General features: G+C 49.2%; 1 protein-coding gene across 2 annotated transcripts in view; it reads left to right on the forward strand.

Moving 5' to 3' along the window:
- The window catches only part of ATP8B2 (ATPase phospholipid transporting 8B2), a 62,676-nt gene that overhangs the window by 31,576 nt on the left and 9,518 nt on the right, over positions 1 to 21,582 (forward strand). For both annotated transcript variants that reach the window (XM_081840870.1, XM_081840869.1), the window contains 11 exons: positions 3,499 to 3,707; positions 5,238 to 5,281; positions 6,798 to 6,963; positions 8,274 to 8,462; positions 11,114 to 11,229; positions 12,327 to 12,491; positions 14,652 to 14,763; positions 15,159 to 15,264; positions 16,515 to 16,659; positions 18,449 to 18,632; positions 19,420 to 19,643. In XM_081840870.1, the coding sequence (XP_081696996.1) occupies positions 3,499 to 3,707; positions 5,238 to 5,281; positions 6,798 to 6,963; positions 8,274 to 8,462; positions 11,114 to 11,229; positions 12,327 to 12,491; positions 14,652 to 14,763; positions 15,159 to 15,264; positions 16,515 to 16,659; positions 18,449 to 18,632; positions 19,420 to 19,643 (1,660 nt within the window). The remainder of the gene's footprint in view (positions 1 to 3,498; positions 3,708 to 5,237; positions 5,282 to 6,797; positions 6,964 to 8,273; positions 8,463 to 11,113; positions 11,230 to 12,326; positions 12,492 to 14,651; positions 14,764 to 15,158; positions 15,265 to 16,514; positions 16,660 to 18,448; positions 18,633 to 19,419; positions 19,644 to 21,582) is intronic.

Genomic DNA, 21,582 nt, shown 5'->3' on the forward strand with positions numbered 1-21,582 from the left:
TCCTGCATTGCAGGGGGTTGGACTAGATGACCCCCGGGTCCCCTTCCAGCTCTGTGATTCTAAAAGAGGTGAGCAGGCAGAATTTTAGGAAGTGGGCATCTGATGCTATTATCAGGAATGATCTGACCAGTTTTATCTCTCCCACCTTCTCCTAACGATGCCTCTGTCATACACATTTAGTATCTCCTGATCGCTGCACTGTCACATTCCTATTTTTTGGTTTCATCTTATTTCCCCCCTGCCTTTCTGCCTGCAACCCTGCTATCTGTGTCTGTTCTTTTTTTTTTGTTGGTTTAATTTCTCTTTTTCTTTTGAATTCTTCAGCACGAATTTCTCTTTCTCTCTCACACCCTTAGCCCCCAGGTAAGAGCATGCGCCGCCACCCGAAATCCTCTTCCTGCTTTGCTTGGGTCCTTGCAGCTTACGGTGAGGTAGGGGGTGAGTGGGACGTCCCGTTCCATAACATCCTGTGAGCTGCATAAGGGATGTAGCTTAGTGGTTACAGCATGCAGAAGGTTACAGGTTCAAATCCTGGCATCTCCCAGGTGCGGATGAGAGGATCTCCTGCCTTAAAACCTGGAGAGACTCTGCCGGTCAGTTTTAACAGTGCTGAACTGGATAGATAAATAATACACCGGTATAAGGCAGCCTAGTTCAGTTCCACAAGCAATTATTTTTAAGGGAAGGCCATAGCTCAGTAATAGAGCAACTGCTTTGCTTGCCAAAGGATCCGGGTTCAATCCCAGTGACATCTCCAGCTGGCACAGCTGACACACAGGGAAGCAGCTTCCCTGCCCATCAGCTGAGCTGGTCAAGAAGACCCCCGCTGTCCCTCTGGCTCACACAAGCCTGGGGGGCAGTGGGGCTTGCTCATGTGTTAAGCAATGAGGCCTCCAGCTCGCGAGAAGACCTTTGGACTCTGTGGAGGGTCTGCTCGCAAGCCAGGGCATGTGGGTGGCACTGTGGTCTAAACCACTGAGCCTCTTGGGCTCACCGATCAGAAGGTCGGCGGTTCGAATCCCTGCGACGGGGTGAGCTCCCGTTGCTCCGTCCCAGCTCCTGTCAGCCTAGCAGTTCAAAAGCACACCTGTGCAAGTAGATACAGTGGTGCCTCGCAAGACGAAATTAATTCGTTCCGCAAGTTTTTTCGTCTTGCGAGTTTTTCGTCTTGCGAAGCACGGTTTCCCGTAGGAATGCATTGAAAATCAATTAATGCGTTCCTATGGAAACTGCTTGCCAGGCTGGCGGTGCGGAGAAGGGCTTTTCTCCCCACCACAAGCCTTCAGGACAGGTACGGGAACAGAGGGGAAGGCGCGCAGCGCTTCTCTTCTGTTCCCGGGGCTTGCGGTGGGAGGAGGGTTTTTCCTCCCCATGCCAACATTCAGAACAGCATTCTGAATGTTGGCAGTGGGAAGGAAAACCCTCCTCCCACCGCAGGTCTTCAGGACAGCCTTCCGAAGGCTGGGGGTGGGATGAGGTCTCTCTGCCCCACCGCCAGCCTTCGGAGCAGCCTTCCGAAGGCTGGGGGCGGGATGAGGTCTCTCTGCCCCACCGCCAGCCTTCGGAAGGCTGCTCCGAAGGCTGGGGGCGGGAGGAGGTCTCTCTGCCCCACCGTCAGCCTTCGGAAGGCTGCTCCGAAGGCTGGGGGCGGGAGGAGGTCTCTCTGCCCCACCGCCAGCCTTCGGATGGCTGCTCCGAAGTCTGGCGGCGAGAGGAGGTCTCTCTGCCCCACCGCCAGCCTTCGGAAGGCTGCTCCGAAGGCTGGCGGCGGGAGGAGGTCTCTCTGCCCCACCGCCAGCCTTCGGAAGGCTGCTCCGAAGGCTGGCGGCGGGAGGAGGTCTCTCTGCCCCACCGCCAGCCTTCGGAAGGCTGCTCCGAAGGCTGGCGGCTGGAGGAGGTCTCTCTGCCCCACCGCCAGCCTTCGGACAGGTACGGGAACAGAGGGGAAGGCGCGCAGCGCTTCTCTTCTGTTCCCGGGGCTTGCGGTGGGAGGAGGGTTTTTCCTCCCCACCGCCAACATTCAGAACAGCATTCTGAATGTTGGCGGTGGGAAGGAAAACCCTCCTCCCACCGCAAGTCTTCAGGACAGCCATCCGAAGGCTGGCGCAGGGAGAAGGTCTCTCCGCCCCACTGCCAGCCTTCGGATGAGGTCCGAGGACAGTGGGGAAGACGCGCTGCACTTCCCCTCTGTCCCGGAGATTTCCCTATGGGTTTTCGTCTTGCGAAGGAAGCCCATAGGGAAATTCGTTTTGCGAAGCGCCTCGAAAAACGGAAAACCCTTTCGTCTAGCGGGTTTTTCGTCTTGCGAGGCGTTCATCTTGCGGGGCACCACTGTAAATAGTTGTGGCGGGAAGGTAAACGACATTTCTGTGCACTCTGGTTTCCGTCACGGTGTTCCGTTGCACCAGAAGCGGTTTAGTCCTGCTGGCCACATGACCTGGTAAGCTGGTTGTGGACAAACGCCGGCTCCCTCGGCCTGAAGCAAGATGAGCGCCGCAATCCTACCTTTGACTGGACTTTACCATCAGGGGGTCCTTTACCTTCCTCGCAAGGCAGTTGGACTCTCCAGGGTGCTCCCCATTTCCAGGTTCCTGGTACTGCAAGTGTGCACAGTTGCATGCAAAAATGTCACTTGCAAATGGGGAGTAGGGACACGGGTGGCGCTGTGGGTTAAACCACTGAGCTTTTTGGGCTTGCCGATCAGCAGGTCGCGTTTCGAATCCCCGCAATGGGGTGAGCTCCCGTTGCTCGGTCCCTGCTCCTGCCTACCTAGCAGTTCGAAAGCACGTCAAGTGCAAGTAGATAAAGAGGTACCACTCCGGCGGGAAGGTAAACGGCTGCTCTGGTTCGCCAGAAGCGGCTTAGTAATGCTGGCCACATGACCCAGAAGCTGTACGCCGGCTCCCTCGGCCAATAAAGCGAGATGAGCGCCGCAACCCCAGAGTCGTCCGTGACTGGACCTAATGGTCAGAGATCCCTTTACCTTTTTTAAATGGGGAGTTGGCCTCTGCTAAGTTAGATGGACCAAATGACCTGACTCAATATGAGGCAACTTCCTGTTTTTCTATAAGGTATAGTTTGCTATCCTTCCACCCCTTCCCCGAACCTTGGTAGGGGAGAACGTTTAAGGCCTGCAACTAGCCGGTTCCGAGATCTTCCTCTCATTTCTCGGGACTTCTGTTTGTTTCTTTGTTCATTCTTCAGACTTCTATCTCGCGGGCTCAGAGCAGCTTTTGCACCCGCCTGTCTGTAAATCTGGTTTTGGGGAGCCTCCAGGCAGGCCGGGGGGCATTTGGTGGATCTCTCCAGGCCCTGGGCCCAATCCAGAGGCAAGGAACCCTTTCCAACTCGAGGGCCTTTCTGGGCATGTTTTTGAGGGCCACGTTCCAGTGGTAGTCTGGAGGCAGAAAGAGAGAGCGGGGGAATGAATTTTACCTTGGTGCAGTGGGCTGGTTTCTGTCCCTGCGCTAACCTCTTCCTCCTCCCGTGTCTGCGCAGCGTGGAGGTAATTCGCCTTGGGCACAGCTACTTCATCAACTGGGATAAGAAGATGTATTGCGTGAAGAGGTGCACGCCGGCCGAGGCCCGGACCACGACCCTCAACGAGGAGCTGGGGCAGGTGGAGTACATCTTCTCTGACAAGACGGGCACCCTCACCCAGAACATCATGGTCTTCAGCAAGTGCTCGGTGAACGGGCGCAGCTACGGTAAGCCAGGTGGCCCACAATGCAGACACCGTGTCGAAACCAGTTTTGTTGTCATTATGACTAGGGTTTTTTTTAAAAAAAAAATTAGTTGCTGTTATTGGTTCTTCTTCTTCAAATTACAGTGGTACCTCGGGTTACATACGCTTCAGGTTACAGACTCCGCTAACCCAGAAATAGTGCTTCAGGTTAAGAACTTTGCTTCAGGATGAGAACAGAAATCGTGCTCTGGCGGCGGCAGCAGGAGGCCCCATTAGCTAAAGTGGTGCTTCAGGTTAAGAACAGTTTCAGGTTAAGTACAGAGCTCGGGAACGAATTAAGTACTTAACCCGAGGTACCGCTGTATTAGTTGCTGTTATTGGTTCTTTTTCTTCTTCTCTTTCAAATTATTAGTTGCTGTTATTGGTTCTTCTTCTTCAAATTACAGTGGTACCTCAGGTTACATACGCTTCAGGTTACAGACTCCGCTAACCCAGAAATAGTGCTTCAGGTTAAGAACTTTGCTTCAGGATGAGAACAGAAATCGTGCTCTGGCGGCGGCAGCAGGAGGCCCCATTAGCTAAAGTGGTGGTTCAGGTTAAGAACAGTTTCAGGTTAAGTACAGACCTCGGGAACGAATTAAGTACTTAACCCGAGGTACCACTGTATTAGTTGCTGTTATTGGTTCTTCTTCTTCTTCTTCTTAACTGCAGTGGTACCTTGGTTCTTGAACTTAATCCATTCCGGGAGTCCATTCGACTCCCGAAACTATTTGAAGGTGCGGCTTTTGATTGGCTGCCGGAGTTTCCTGCACTCAAGCAGAAGCCGCGTTGGACGTTCAGCTTCCAAAAAATGTCCACAAACCAGAACACTTACTTCCGGGTTTGCGGCGTTTGGGAGCCAATTTGTTCGGCAGCCAATCTGTTTGAGTACCAAAGCACCACTGTACTGCTCAACTGACTGGCTGCATCAGGCAAGGGTAGCCGATGGGTCTGAAACCCCAGTGAGTTAGGGACTTCCACTGCATGTGAAGACAGATTCCAGCGGATTGAACGGACAAGACCAATAATGGGCCCGACGGTCAAAAAAGCAGTTTCTGCACATGCTGTAGAGGGAAGTTAGGGGCAGATGGGGCCTCGGTCCTGTATACCTGAAGGAGTGTCTCCACCCCCATCATCCAGCCCGGACACTGAGGTCCAGTGCCGAGGGCCTTCTGGCAGTTCCCTCCCTGCAAGAAATGAGGTTACAGGGAACCAAGCAGAGGGCCTTCTCAGTAGTGGCACCCGCCCTGTGGAACACCCTCCTATCAGATGTCAAGGCAATAAACAACTACCGTATTTTTCGCTGTATAAGACGCACTTTTCCCCTCCTAAAAAGTAATGGGAAATGTGTGTGCGTCTTATGGAGCGAATGCAGGCTGCGCAGCTATCGCTGAAGCCAAAACAGTGATGGTGTTCTACTATGGTAGTATCCTACTATGGTGTGTCAATACCTCCTCTCTCTCTCGCCCTCCTGGGTCGTAACCCTCGCTCTTTATTTTTCTCTGTTTCGCAGGTGATGTCCTGGATGTTCTGGGTTACAAGGCTGAGCTTGGAGAGGTAGGAGCTGTGGGAGAATCTCAGTGACGAGATGGATGGCAGAAAGAAGCGGGGAAAGGGCTTTTATTAAGGGGGGTGGTGGTGGAAACACCCACCCGCAGAGCTGCCACCTGTTATCGGGAATAATAACAGTGATAACGATCACCTAATTAATTTATATACTCCCATTAGGATGCATGGCATTCCACAGGGCGTAAAAGGACAAAGTCCCTGCCCTGCCCTGATGAGCTTACAATCTATGAAAAAGAGAGATTAATCTTAAACTCCCCAATGTCCTGTCTGGAGGATGAAAATCCATCGTTCGAAAGGAGGAGTTTTTGTGTTCTGAGCGGCATATTTGTCCTGGAAGCACGAATGTGGTCCCATTGACTTAAAAACGTGGACCAAATAAAACCTTTGCTGTAGATCCCCCCCCCCCCCGCCCCACAAATACTTTATGTAGGGTGGCTTTTTATATGCCCTCCATTAGCCCTCGTCAAAATAGACATTATTATTGTTTTATAATAATTTTTATTTATTTATTTTAATTTTTTAGATATTTATACCCCGCCCTCCCCAGCTAAGACTGGTCTCAGGGTGGCTAACACCAAATATAAAAAAAATTGATTGAAAAACAGCTTTAAAAAAACAAGATTAAAATACAACATTAAAACATTAAAATGCAGCCTCATTTCAGTGGAAATGCAATCAAAAACTTTTTGGGGGATAAAAACGTCAAGTTTTTATTAGTTTTATTAGTTTTCAATTACAACAATCCGGTAAAGGTAAAGGGACCCCTGACCATTAGGTCCAGTCATGGCCGACTCTGGGCTTGCGGCGCTCATCTCGCTTTATTGGCTGAGGGAGCCGGCGTACAGCTTCCGGGTCATGTGGCCAGAATGACTAAGCCGCTTCTGGTGAACCAGAGCAGCCCATAGAAACGCTGTTTACCTTCCCGCCGGAGCGGTACCTATTTATCTACTTGCACTTTGACTTGCTTTCGAACTGCTAGGTTGGCAGGAGCAGGGACTGAGCAACGGGAGCTCACCCCGTCGCGGGGATTCGAACCGCCAACCTTCTGATCGGCAAGTCCTAGGCTCTGTGGTTTAAGCCATAGCGCCACCCGTGTCCCACAACAATCCAATAATAGCCTCAAAAATAGGCAATTGTTATCTTGGGTGATATTGCTGGCCACTGGAGGCTGCTGTATTTGGGCGAATGGGGGCTGTGCCCCACCAGCTTCACTTGCCTCTCCGCCAGCTCCTCACCTGCCTACTTTATTTCTTACATCCAGTCTAGGAAGCTTGTCTGCCTCCCAGCACCTTTCCCTTCCTTCCTCTCAGTTTTGATCATGTCCGAACTTGGCAGGGATCAGGAGTAGGAGAAGGGGGACGAAACTGCATTTGTTGGCTCCACCTGCCATTGCCTCTGGCGCCCCCTACTGTCGAGCTCCCGGCCTCCCATCCTACCAGTCCCCACGCTCACCCAGCCACCACTGTAACCCTTTCTTCTCCTCCTCTCTCCCGGCCTCCCCCAGAAGACGGAACCAGTGGACTTCTCTTTCAATCCCCTGGCGGACCCCAAGTTCACCTTCTGGGACGCGGCGCTGCTGGAAGCGGTCAAGCTCGGGGACCCTCATGTACACGAGTTCTTCCGCCTCCTCTCCCTCTGCCACACGGTCATGTCTGAGGAGAAGAGCCCAGGTTGGGATTGGGGTCTTTTAAAAAATCAGGGGGAAGAGGAGGAGGTGTTGGTCCTGCTACAGGGATAGAGAGTCTTCTGAAGTTTACAGCATGTTATTCCTGGAAGTAGAACTACTTGAAAATGATTTACAAATGGTATTTAACTCCATCTGTAATTTAATTACAGATGGTATTTAACTGGTATTTAACTTAGCTTGCTAAGATGTACTGTGGCACCTCAGGTTAAGAATTTAATTCGTTTTGGAGGTCTGTTCTTAACCTGAAACTGTTCTTAACCTGAAGCACCACTTTAGCTAATGGGGCCTCCTGCTTTCGCCGTACCACCACCGCGCGATGTCTGTTCTCATCCTGAAGCAAAGTTCTTAACCCGAGGTAATATTTCTGGGTTAGCAGAGTCTGTAACCTGAAGCGTATGTAACCCGAGGTACCACTGTACAGGACTGAATCAGATAAGTGCAACGAGGTCGAGGGTCTGTTCATTCATATGTGGTGGACCTGTAAAAGGGTAAAAGAGTATTGGGAAATAATTAATAATGAATTGGAAAAAACGTTTAAAAACACTTTCCCCAAAAACACCACCACGAGAATGCTTTTTGTTGGGGATAATTCAGATGAAAATTCCCAGGTGTCAAAAAAGGTTGTTTATGTCTGCCACTGTTCTTTTAGTCCAAAAATGGAAAACGAGCAAGGTCCCAAATAAAGAAGAATGGCAACTTAAACTGATGAAATATGCACAGCTTGTGGACCTAAAACATATAGAGTAAGAGAACAAGAAGAACATACGTTTAGAGAAAATTGGAAAATGTTTATTGAATATGTGGGGGGGAATTGTGTACCCTTGAAAATGTTGGCAGCATTAAGATAAACTCAACAGTGTAAATAAGGTTTGATGGGTGCAATAATGGAATACTGAACGGTTTAGTTGATGTAAAAGATGCAGGGATTTATGATATGCAAAACGAACTATGGAAAGAGAAGAAGGGAAGTCGTTGACATTTTAAATGAATATTCTAAATTGTAAAACAGAAAATTTAATGAAAATTACACACACACACACACACACACACACACACACGAGTCTTCCCTCCACATCCCAAGGCCACATATGGAGGCACGTTTGCAACCTGCAGCACTGCGTCTGCGCGTGCGCGGGTCGAGATTCGGTGCTTCGGCGCATGCGCAGAAACCCGGAAGTAGCCCATCACATTCGCAACCCGGGCGTCTACTGTGTTTCAGGAGGAAATGCAGCCATTCTGCAGTGCCAGTTTCAGATTCCTCTCTCTCTTTCTTCTCCCTCTTTACCCAAACAGGGGAGTTGTTTTACAAAGCCCAGTCCCCAGACGAGGGCGCCCTGGTGACCGCCTCCCGCAACTTTGGCTTTGTTTTCCGCGGACGCACCCCCAAGACCATCGTGATCCAGGAGCTGGGGCGGCCCGTCACCTACCAGCTTCTCGCCATCTTGGACTTCAACAATGTCCGCAAGCGCATGTCAGTCATTGGTGAGAACGGGGGAGGCGCCGGTGGAGATGGGGATGGGAGGCCAGGGGAGCAGCTCCAAAAACCTTGGCCTTGTGCAGGGGTCAGCAAGGCTTTCTGGACATGGGCTGGATCACTCCCGCGGAGATCCTCCATGGGCCAGGCCAGCGCAGCGCAATGCTGGAAATCGCGCCTGCACATGTCCGCGGTGCCAGAAATTGCTTCTGCGCAGGCCCAGATGCCAGAAATTGCATCTGCGCATGTCCATGGCGCCAGAAATTGCTTCTGCGCATGTCCATGGCGCCAGAAAATGCGTCTGTGCATGTCCATGGCGCCAGAAATTGCATCTGCGCATGTCCATGGCGCCAGAAAATGCGTCTGTGCATGTCCATGGCGCCAGAAATTGCATCTGCGCATGTCCATGGCACCAGAAATTGCTTCTGTACATGCCCAGGCATCAGAAATTGCATCTGCGCATGTCCGTGGCGCCAGAAATTGCTTCTGCGCATGTCCATGGCACCAGAAATTGCATCTGTGCATGTCCATGGCACCAGAAATTGCTTCTGTACATGCCCAGGCATCAGAAATTGCATCTGCGCATGTCCATGGCACCAGAAATTGCGTCTGCGCATGTCTGTGGCGCCAGAAATTGCGTCTGCGCATGTCTGTGGTGCCAGAAATTGCTTCTGTGTAGGCTCAGACGCCAGAAATTGCGTCTGCGCATGTCTGTGGTGCCAGAAATTGCTTCTGCACATGCCCAGATGCCAAAAATCGCACCTGCGCAGAAGCAATTTTCAGCGTCTGGGCATGCGCAGAAGCGATTTCTGGTACTGCGGACATGCGCAGACGTGATTTCTGGAGCCGCGGAAGAGAGTCCCTGTGCCGGTTGAGTGCATTGCGTGGGGACTCGCCGAGTGGGTGGCTCAGTTTGGGGGTGGCTCATGGGCCAGTTAAGCGCCCCTCATGGGCCACTTCCGGCCCATGGGCCTTCGGTTGCCGACCTCTGGGCTAGTGCCTCTCCATCTTCTTTCAGCCTATCCTACCTCACAAGGCTGGCGTGAGTATAAATCATAGCAGGAGGCACGGGTTAACTTTATCGCCCACCCTTCTCCAGCAAGTCCGGGTTACCACAATTTGAAATTAAAAACAGGATTAAAAACAGTCTACAGCCACAGAGAGAGGGTAGACTCACTGGATAGCTCAATAGGTTAAAGCGTGGTGCTGATAACGCCAAGGTTGCAGGTTTGATCCCCGTATGGGACATACTGCATATTCCTGCATTGCAGGGGGTTGGACTAGATGATCCTTAGGGTCCCTTTGAGCTCTATAGTTCTGTGATTCTGTGACTCATTTCAGGTATCTACCTTCGGCCAGTCAGTCTCATTTGCTCTTTCCCCCCGCTGCAGCTTGCCCTACCTTACAGGGTGGTTGTGAGGATAAAATACAGCAGGAGGAAGAAACTGCATATATTTCTTTTCTTTTCAGAAATTTATTTATTTGGTTTTTTCAGTTTGAAATTTTACAGTCACGCATACAACATAAAAACTAGATTCCAAGGAATCTCTTAGACTTCCATCCTCCCCTTTGTGGGTCTTATTATTAATCATTTCCTCCTGGATATTTTATGATACTCCAAATCCTTTACCTCTTCTATTATGTCCAGAATTCAGCCTTAAGCTACAAGTGTTACTCCAATCCTCCTAACGATTTTGTTTACGATGGTCTTTAAGATAAGTTATAAAATTTCCCCCATTCCTTATTAAAATTTTGGTCTTCCTGATTTCTGACTCTTCCGGTCGTTTTAGCCATTTCAGCATAGTCCATTAACTTCTTCTCTGGTCAGGACTTTATCTTCTTTCCATCTCTAGGCCAGTAACATCCATGCAGCCATAGTCGCATACATAAGTAGTCTTTTCTGCTCCTTTGGGATTTTGGCACCTAGAATTCCCAAAAGGAAAGTTTCAGGTTTTTTGTTGTTGTTTAGTCGTTTAGTCGTGTCCGACTCTTCGTGACCCCCTGGACCAGAGCACGCCAGGCACTCCTGTCTTCCACTGCCTCCCGCAGTTTGGTCAAACTCATGCTGGTAGCTTCGAGAACACTATCCAACCATCTCGTCCTCTGTCGTCCCCTTCTCCTTGTGCCCTCCATCTTTCCCAACATCAGGGTCTTTTCCAGGGAGTCTTCTCTTCTCATGAGGTGGCCAAAGTATTGGAGCCTCAGCTTCAGGATCTGTCCTTCCAGTGAGCACTCAGGGCTGATTTCCTTCAGAATTGATCGGTTTAATCTTCTTGCAGTCCATGGGACTCTCAAGAGTCTCCTCCAGCACCAGAATTCAAAAGCATCAGTTGTTCGGCGATCAGCCTTTTTGATGGTCCAGCTCTCACTTCCATACATCACTACTGGGAAAACCATAGCTTTAACTATATGGACCTTTGTTGGCAAGGTGATGTCTCTACTTTTTAAGATGCTGTCTCGGTTTGTCATTGCTTTTCTCCCAAGAAGCAGGTGTCTTTAAACATTTTTTTCCAACTTGAAACTACATATATTCCACCTCTAGCTCACTGGAGGAAAAACAAGCTAAAACAGCAATAAAGAAATTTCAACCTGCTTGTGCTTAAAATCTGTGGGGTTTTTGTCTCCTCTCCCTTTGCCTCCCCTCCCTGCTCCCCATAAGTACGGAACCACGAGGGGCAGATCCGTCTGTACTGCAAAGGAGCAGACACCATTTTGCTGGAGAGGCTTCACCCGGGACACCAGGAGCTGTATAACGTCACCACTGACCATCTGAATGTAAGTAGTTTTGGGGGGGAGCAAGAGAGGGGGTGAGTGGAAAGCAAGACTGCCGTTCTGTGGGGCTAGTGATGGTTGCCAATTTGGGCCACTTGAATAGAGGCGTTTTAGATGCCAAACTTTTTTCTTTTCTTTTGGGTCTAGGCATTTGGGCCTTAATTTGAAGAGAGATTGGGAATGTCTGTGTGTCCTCTGTTTTTTTGGTCCTGCTTTTAACGGGGTGGGGTGGGGTGTGAGCCGTCCTCTTGACGTATTCTCAGCGGATCAGCATTTTTAGGTTCTTGTTCAAAGGCTGTTCTTACGTTTGGTTTCGTGTTGCTATTCTTGCATTCTAAACCCCTTTCGGATGCTTTCGTGTTTAAAAAAAAGTGACATTTAAATAGAATCGTACAGTGGTACCTCTGGTTGCGAATGGGGATCTGTTCCGGAGCCCCATTTGTAACATGAACAGATTGCAACCCGCGTCTGCGTGTGCGCAGGTCGCAATTTGCCGCTTCTGCACATGCGCGTGATGTCATTTTGAGCGCTTGCGCGAGTGGCGAAACCTGAAAGTAACCCTTTCTGGTACTTCCGGGTCGCCGCAGGACACAACCTGAAAAGATTTAACCTGAAGTAAACGTAACAAGGGGACGCAGGTGGCGCTGTGGGTTAAACCACAGAGCCTAGGACTTGCTGATCAGAAGGCTGGCGGTTCGAATCCCCGCAACGGGGTGAGCTCCCGTTGCTCAGTCCCTGCTCCTGCCAACCTAGCAGTTCGAAAGCACATCAAAGTGCAAGTAGATAAATAGGTACTGCTCTGGTGGGAAGGTAAACGGCGTTTCCGTGTGCTGCTCTGGTCTGCCAGAAGCAGCTTAGTCATGCTGGCCACAAGACCCGGAAGCTGTCTGCGGACAAACGCCGGCTTCCTTGGCCCATAGAGCGAGATGAGCGCCGCAACCCCAGAGTTGGTCACGACTGGACCTAATGGTCAGGGGTACCTTTACCTTTAAACGTAATAAGAGGTATGACTGCACTGAGTTGGGGACAAACCACGGTGATCTGCAAAAAGTGCTTCCGGCTTCTCCACCTCCTCCTTCTCTTCTCCTCTCCACCTCCAGGAATATGCCGGCGAGGGTCTACGGACGTTGGTGCTTGCCTATCGCGACCTCGAAGAAAGCTACTACGCGGGTTGGGCTGAGCGCCTGAAGCGAGCCAGTTCCGCAGGCGAGGGTCGCGAGGAGAGATTGGCCCGGCTTTACGAGGAAGTGGAGAACGACATGATGGTTGGTGTTTTTCACCTCTGTGTTGCTCGTTCTTCTTCTTTATTTTTCATATAATTTATTTATTAGTTTTTCGACATATCATTTTTAACAGTAATTAAACATACTTTCATCTCTTATACCATTTTTTTTTTACTTCCATCCATCACATCTGAAAATTTTCCAATCTATTCAGTAAATATACATTTCTTACTTCCACAATTACATTTAACTCATAACTAATATCTCTATTCTTTCTCTACTTTGCAATGCTTCAAACTTTTCTCCTTACAAAACTTCTTGTAGTCCTACTAGCGTAATTTGTTTATGCTGCTCATTCTTGTTCTTATTGCTTGAGCGGTAATTTTTAAATTATTATTTTTATGTTTATTTATTTACAATTTTTAAATATAAAATCTAGTTGTTCATGTATTACATAAATTACAGCTGTATTGTGTTGGGCCAGGGCATGTTAAAATCTAAAAGCTGTTTGTTTGGGGGGAAATAATGAATTTTTATTTTAAACAATTCAGAAAAATACAAAAAAGACAAAAGGAAAAAACCTAAAGAAAATATAAATAAAATTGCATACGTAGTCCCACCCTTGGCTCTCCTCCACCACTGCCCGATATCTCTTCTCGATTATATTAAATCTTAACATTGCATTCCTTATCTTAACTTTCTTTCATATCTCAAGTCAAACATCGCTCTTCTTATACACTCTACAGTTTTAGTCTATACATATCAACGTATTGTTTTGTGAACAGTGTTTACCTAGATATTCTTCAAAGCATTTCCACTGTAGTTTTAACTTTTGATTTGACTGTAACTTGCTTTTAATTTTGCCAATTGTATACAGTGGTACCTTGGTTTGGATTACAACCATTTTGGATTACAACCACATCAAACCCGGAAATGTGTGTCGCTTTTTTTGGATTACAACCCATTTTGGGGGGGAGGCCCCATTGGCAAAAGCTCGCCTTGGGTTATAACCTGTTTTGATTTACAACCGGACCTCTGGAACGGATTATGGTTGTAAACCAAGGTACCACAGTATTTTATTTTACATATCCACTCCTCTTTGGAGGGAATTTTTTCGCTAAAATCTAAAAGCCATTTTATAAACAAACATGTTTTAGAGAAGCATTATCCCTATTGCATCTTCAACAGTTAGATACCTTAGATAACCCTTTTTTAAACAAACAAACAAACAAACAAAAAAGGGATTTTTAAAATTTGTGTTGGTTTTTCCATTGTATGCTGAAATAAACATAGACAGCATCTTTAAAAGCAGAGATATCACCTTGCCAACAAAGGTCCGTATAGTTAAAGCTATGGTTTTCCCAGTAGTGATGTATGGAAGTGAGAGCTGGACCATAAAGAAGGCTGATCGCCGAAGAATGGATGCTTTTGAATTCTGGTGCTGGAGGAGACTCTTGAGAGTCCCATGGACTGCAAGAAGATCAAACCTCTCCATTCTGAAGGAAATTAGCCCTGAGTGCTCACTGGAAGGACAGATCCTGAAGCTGAGATTCCAATACTTTGGCCACCTCGTGAGAAGAGAAGACTCCCTGGAAAAGACCCTGATGTTGGGAAAGATGGAGGGCACAAGAAGAAGGGGGCGACAGAGGACGAGATGGTTGGACAGTGTTCTCGAAGCTACCAGCATGAGTTTGACCAAACTGCGGGAGGCAGTGGAAGACAGGAGTGCCTGGCGTGCTCTGGTCCACGGGGTCACGAAGAGTCGGACACAACTAAACGACTAAACAACAAAAATATGCCGAAATAACCCTTTGGGAGGCTTGACCCTGAAAACCCACCTACAAATTATTCATATCAGGGGGTAGCCTGATAGGAATAGCCCTCCGGATTCCCATCAGCCTCTGACAATTTTGCCTAGTGGGCGGGGATGATGGGAACCGGGAGTCCAGCAATATATCTGGAAGGAACCGCATCGACTGCTTTAAATAAATAAGAGCCCTTTTTAAGAGCCCCTCGTTTTAAGCTCCTGATCTTTCCTTCGCCGCTGCGTGTGTTCCTGCCATTCGTGGGAGGTCGCAGATGCCGACAGGTGGCTGCGGTTTGCGAGGAGCTTCCTCACGGGCCAAATTTGGACCCGGGAGTCAGAGGTCTCCCATTTTGTGGCGTCAGGTAACTTTGCCTTTTGTTTCTGTCTCCCTCCAGCTGCTGGGGGCCACCGCCATCGAAGATAAGCTGCAGCAGGGCGTCCCGGAGACCATTGCCCTCCTCACGCTGGCAAATATCAAAATCTGGGTGTTGACGGGAGACAAGCAAGGTGAGGCAGCCATTCCAAATGCCGGCGGAACGTGTCCCGTTTTGCAGCCCGACCCAGGAATGTCCTCGCAACTCTTTATTACGGCACAGCCTGCTAAATCCACTTTCACACTGTACATTCAAAGTGCTGCAATACCATTGTAAACTGTCATGGCTTCCCCCAAAGGATTCTGGGAGCTGCCATATTGTGAAGGCTGCTGACGGTTGTTAGGAGACCCCCCTGCCTATTTCCCTCACAGAGCTGCAGTCCCAGAGTGGTTTAACCATCGGTCCCCCTTTCCAGGGAACTCTGGCTCTGCCATTCAAGATAGGTTCTCGGGGCCCCATTTTGAAAATTTTGACTCCTGGAGGGTTTGGGTTTTGATTCGGGCCTGTCTTCTCTCTCGCCTCCCTCAGAGACGGCCGTGAACATCGGCTACTCCTGCAAGATGCTGACGGACGAGATGACTGAGGTCTTCATCATCACGGGGCATACGGTTTTGGAGGTGCGGCAGGAATTGCGGTGAGTGGAGGCCCGTGGGTGTGGCCCACTTGGTGGTGGCCCCTCCATTAGGGAGCGTTCTCTGCTTTTCCATTTCTCTGGCACCAAACACTGAGTGCAAGCAGAAAGTGCTGCTCTGTTGGCTAGTCAAGGTGCGTTTCCTGCTACTGGTGTTGTTCCAACAGTGGTGATCTCTTGGGGCCAGATTCGTGAAATGGACAGGTCTAAAGACAGCAGTGGGTGGAGCAAAAACCAAAAATGGTCAGGGGCAACCCTTCTCTCTCCCTCTCTCTCTCTCTCTCTCTCTCTCTCTCTCTCCCTTCCTTCCTTCCTTCCTTCCTTCCTTCCTTCCTTTCTTTCTTTCTTTCTTTCTTTCTTTCTTTCTTTCTTTCTTTCCCCCCCCCTCTCTCTCTCTCTCTTAGAAGACTTCTGAAGGCAGCCCTCTTTAGGGAAGCTTTTAATGTTTAACAGACTACTGTACAGTGGTACCTCGGGTTAAGTACTTAATTCGTTCCGGAGGTCCGTACTTAACCTGAAACTGTTCTTAACCTGAAGCACCACTTTAGCTAATGGGGCCTCCTGCTGCTGCCGCGCCGCCGGAGCATGATTTCTGTTCTCATCCTGAAGCAAAGTTCTTAACCTGAAGCACTATTTCTGGGTTAGCGGAGTCTGTAACCTGAAGTGTATGTAACCCGAGGGACCACTGTATTTTAATGCTTTGTTGGAAGCCGCCCAGAGTGGCTGGAGAAACCCAGCCAGATGGGCGGGGTATAAATAATAAATTCTATTCTATTCTATTCTATTCTATTCTATTCTATTCTATTCTATTCTATTCTATTCTATTCTATTCTCTCTCTCTCTCATTTCCACACTTTTCTCTGCTACTCCTCCTCTCCTTTTCTTTCTTTCTTTCTTTCTTTCTTTCTTTCTTTCTTTCTCTCTTTCTCTCTTTCTCTCTTTCTCTCTTTCTCTCTTTCTCTCTTTCTCTCTCTCTCTTTCTCTCTTTCTTTCTTCCCTCTCTCTCTCTCTCTCTCTCTCATCTCTGTGCTACCCATTGCCCCTTTCCAAGCCACACAAACGGAAAGGTAACATTCAAAAAATTAAGCCCAATGAACAACAACAAAACCCACCCACCCACAGCAATGGTTTGCTGTAGTTTCCTCTGACCTGCCGAATCTGCCCTTAGAGGGTTTGGAAAGAAGGCAGGTGAGTCCTTGGCTGCTTCTCAAATCCTTTCCCCCGCCCGCTTTCCTCCCCACCTTCTCCGGCAGGAAGGCTCGAGAGAAATTGGTGGACTCTTCCCGGTCCGTGGGCAATGGGTTCACCTACCAGGAGAAGCTCTCTGCCTCGAAGCTGACGTCTGTGCTGGAGGCTGTGGCTGGGGAGTACGCCCTGGTGATCAATGGGCACAGCCTGGTAAGTGGGCGTCTTGGGGGGGGGGTACCTAGGCCGCTTTCACACCATACATTTAAAGCACTTTAGGTAAAGGGACCCCTGAACATTAGGTCCAGTCGTGACCGACTCTGGGGTTGTGGCGCTCATCTCGCTTTACTGGCTGACAGAGCCGGCGTACAGCTTCCGGGTCATGTGGCCAGCAGGACTAAGCCGGTTCTGGCAAACCAGAGCAGCGCATGGAAACACCGTTTACCTTCCCGCTGGAGTGGTACCTATTTATCTACTTGCACTTTGACGTGCTTTTGAACTGCAAGGTTGGCAGGAGCAGGGACTGAGCAACAGGAGCTCACCCCGTTGTGGGGATTTGAACCGCCGACCTTCTGATCGGCAAGTCCTAGGCTCTGTGGTTTAACCCACAGCGCCACCAGTGTCCCAAAGCACTTTAATACCTCTTTAAACATAGAATCCTTGGAGCTGCAGTTTAAGAGCCCAGAGAGTCCTTGGGAGACAATATTGCCCCTTGCAGCTACAGTTACACATTCTACACATTCTTTTTGTGGGAGGCAGATTGCTGGTTTGTTTTTGTTTTATTATTCATTTTGTGTTCTCATTTTGTGTGTGTGTGTGTGTGTGTGTATTTGTTATTAAATTTTCTGCTTTAAAATTCAGAATATTCATTTAACCAACCGTAAAATATCGGCGACTTCCCTTCTTCTCCTTCCATGGTTCATTTTGCCTAACGTAAATCCCTGCATATTTTAAATAAATCAAGCCATTCAGTATTCCATTATTACATCCGTCAAAAGTTATTTACACTGTTGAATATATCTTAATGCTTAGTTTTGTGTTTTCATGTTGTGAACCACCCTGTGATCTTTGGATGAAGGGCTGTATATTATTATTATTATTATTATTATTATTATTATTATTATTATTATTATTATTATTATTTCCTGGAGTGGCTATTTGCTTCTTTGTCTGGACGATAAATATGTGGGATTGAGGCCTGCTGGAGAACATCCAGCTCTCCCAGGTGCCCATGGGAAGCCTGCATGATGGATTTGACCGCAGCAGCAGCTGCGATCCCCAGGACCTGGTATTCAGAGGCATAATGTCTCTGGCAGTGGAGGTAGAACATAGCCATTGTGCCTTCTCCTCTGTGTATTTGCCCAATCCTCTTTTAAAGTCATCCAAGTTGGCGTCCATCACTGCCCCTGTGGCGGTGAGTTCCACAGTTTAACTCTAAAATCCTTTAAGCTGCCCTGGACCTTCCAGCACTTGGCTCGGCTGCTTGTAAGTTATAAGAAGAAGAAGAGGAGTTTGGATTTGATATCCTGCCTTTCACTCCCTTTAAGGAGTCTCAAAGCGGCTAACATTCTCCTTTCCCTTCCTCCCCCACAACAAACACTCTGTGGGGTGAGTGGGGCTGAGAGACTTCAGAGAAGTGTGACTGGCCCAAGGTCACCCAGCAGCTGCATGTGGAGGAGCGGGGAAGCGAACCCAGTTCCCCAGATTATGAGACTACCGCTCTTAACCACTACACCACACTGGAGTAACGAGAGAGGGAAGGGGAAAAAAAACTATTCTCTGTCCTCCATGTAATATTTTCATTTTATAAGCTTCCATCCTGTCACCTCTTAAACACATACGACTTGCTCCCACCCCAAAGGAATCATGGGAACTGTAGTGTCCCCCCCCCCCGGAGCTACCATTCCCATCACCTTTTTATTTGCAGGGAATCTGCCCAGGGTCTAATCCAGTTAATCAGCTGGTCGCACTGAGCATCCCTCACTCTCCTCTCTCCCCGTAGGCACATGCCCTGGAGGCCGACATGGAGCTGGAGTTCCTGGAGACGGCCTGCGCCTGCAAAGCCGTCATCTGCTGCCGCGTCACCCCCTTGCAGAAGGCCCAGGTGGTGGAGCTGGTGAAAAAGTACAAAAAGGCCGTCACGCTGGCCATCGGCGACGGGGCCAACGACGTTAGCATGATCAAGAGTGAGTCCCGAGGCGGCGCTTGCGTGAGCTTTCGTCTTTTTAGTTCTGTGGATGCGTTGTTTTTTTAAAATGCCACAGCACAAAAGGAAAACGGGTTGGGAGGGAGGAGGAAATAACCAGACTTCTGTGACGAAGGCCTTTGCAGGGTGGGAAAGTTCCAGAGAGAGGCAGAGCCAATTGGCTGCCCTGATGGATTGAGGCACCTGCTTCCCTGCTCTGGCCCTGCCTATAATTAAAATGTGGCCTCTTGGAAGGAAATGTGGTCCTCTATATGGGAAAAAGAGGGACGCGGGTGGCGCTGTGGGTTAAACCACAGAGCCTAGGACTTGCCGATCAGAAGGTCAGCGGTTCAAATCCCCGCGACGGGGTGAGCTTCCGTTTCTCGGTCCCTGTTCCTGCCAACCTAGCAGTTCAAAAGGACGTCAAAGTGCAAGTAGATAAATAGGTACCACTCCGGCAGGAAGGTAAACGGCGTTTCCGTGCACTGCTCTGGTTCGCCAGAAGCGGCTTAGTCATGCTGGCCACATGACCCGGAAGCCATACGCCGGCTCCCTCCGCCAATAAAGCGAGATGAGCACCGCAACCCCAGAGTCGGCCACGACCAGACCTAATGGTCAGGGGTCCCTTTACCTATATGGGGAAAAGGCTCCTCTCTCCTGTTTTAGAACCTTAGAGAACCACGTGTGCTTTGTCCTTCCTAAGATGGAAGGTGGGGGATCTGAGCTTGGGATGCCCTAGTAGCCTAACTTCCCTTTACCCCTTTTTCCGTTTCCTGCGTTCCCGCCAGCCGCCCATATCGGTGTTGGAATCAGCGGCCAGGAGGGCATCCAGGCAGTGCTGGCCTCGGACTACTCCTTCTCGCAGTTCAAGTTCCTGCAGCGCCTCCTGCTGGTCCACGGGCGCTGGTCCTACCTGCGCATGTGCAAATTCCTTTGCTATTTCTTCTACAAGAACTTTGCCTTCACCATGGTGCACTTCTGGTTCGGCTTCTTCTGCGGCTTCTCTGCCCAGGTGACTCGGCTGGCGAATCGGAGGGGTGGGTGGGGCGGGGGTCCGCAGTGGCGGCTTCCTCAGGCTCCTGCTTCCTGGATGAGCCGCACGTTGAGTGAGCGTAGCCTATCAGGGTCACGGAAAGCAGGGGATGGTGTCACGAAAGCTATCCAGCCCAGTTAATTTGGCTACCTGATTGCCATAGCCCAGGGGTGGCCAACTCTCAAGAGACTGCAATCTACTTTCAGATTTAAAAGCTGGCAGTGATCTGGGGAGCGTCTCCACCCCTATCGTTCTGCCCGGACATTGAGGTCCAGCGCCGAGGGCCTTCTGGCGGTTCCCTCACTGCGAGAAGCAAAGCTACAGGGAACCAGGCAGAGGGCCTTCTCGGTAGTGGCACCCACCCTGTGGAACGCCCTCCCACCAGATGTCAAAGAGAAGAACAACTACCAGACTTTTAGAAGACATCTGAAGGCAGCCCTGTTTAGGGAAGCTTTTAATGTTTAACAGACCACTGTATTTTAATACTTTGTTGGAAGCCTCCCAGAGTGGCTGGGGAAACCCAGCCAGATGGGCGGGGTATAAATAATAAATTATTATTATTATTATTATTATTATTATTATTATTAGGGATGCAAGTGGTGCTGTGGGTTAAACCACAGAGCATAGGACTTGCCGATCACAAGGTCGGTGGTTCGAATCCCCGCAACGGGGTGAGCTCCCGTTGCTTGGTCCCTGCTCCTGCCAACCTAGCAGTTTGAAAGCACGTCAAAGTGCAAGTAGATAAATAAGTACCGCTCCGGCGGGAAGGTAAACGGCGTTTCCGTGCGCTGCTCTGGTTCGCCAGAAGCGGCTTAGTCATGCTGGCCACATGACCCGGAAGCTGTACGCCGGCTCCCTCGGCCAGTAAAGCAAGATGAGTGCCGCAACCCGAGTCGGCCACAACTGGACCTAATGGTCAGGGGTCCCTTTACATTATTATTATTATTATTATTATTATTATTATTATTATTATTATTATTTTACCCCCGTTTTGGGGGAGAAGGAAAGCTCTGGGGTTTTTTTTGGGTGAAAACAGCAGCACAGAGAAAGCTCTGCCTTCCCTTCCAGAGATCAAGCAACAATGGAGGGCGGGGCAAGGGGGTGGTGCAGGAGTCTGTTTTAGCGACACTAAGGAAAGGGAGCCAGAGATCAATCGTGATCTACCAAAACCTCACAGGGATCGACCAGTAGATCACGATCGACCTGTCGGACATTCCTGCCATAGCCAAATGAATTAAGCTAGGGTTGTTGTGGAGATTAAACGAGGGCGGGGGGGACCACTCATCCTACCCTGAGCTCCTCGGAGGAAAAAGGTGGGGTGTAGATTGAGTAAGTCGCTAAATGCATCGCTGAAGGCAGCAATTTCACCCCGAGAGAAAGGAGAGTTGTTGTGGATTAGCCACACCGGTGATCCCAGTCTATCACGGATCAGTCAGTGAAGAGGATCATGCCACCCTGCTAAGTAGCCAGTCTTCTTTGGTGATGACAATCATTATAATTTACTATCTCCCCTTCACTGTGAGGTCGCAGGGCATTTTACAACAACTGAAACACAAACAGCTAAACAACTTGCAATCAGGGTAAATAATAACAACAATAACAACAGTAATAATAGTGATAATAGCAATAATAGCAATAAAGCAGTGCATCTTCAGAATTCTCCAAAAGCTGGGTAATAAAGTTGTCCTCTGTGGAGAGGGAGGCCCATAGCTTAGGGGCTGCCACAGACAAGGCCCTCCTCTGCCACCCCTCAACCATCTAAGGCAGGGGTCAGCAAACTTTTTCAGTAGGGGGCCGGTCCACTGTCCCTCAGACCTTGTGGGGGGCTGGATTATATTTTGAAAAAAAAAAATGAATGAATTCCTATGCCCCACAAATAACCCAGAGATGCATTTTAAATAAAAGGACACATTCTACT

The sequence above is a fragment of the Podarcis erhardii genome (assembly GCF_964252035.2).
Source record: "Podarcis erhardii genome assembly, chromosome: 15".
In the NCBI taxonomy this organism is placed as follows: Eukaryota; Metazoa; Chordata; class Lepidosauria; order Squamata; family Lacertidae; genus Podarcis; species Podarcis erhardii.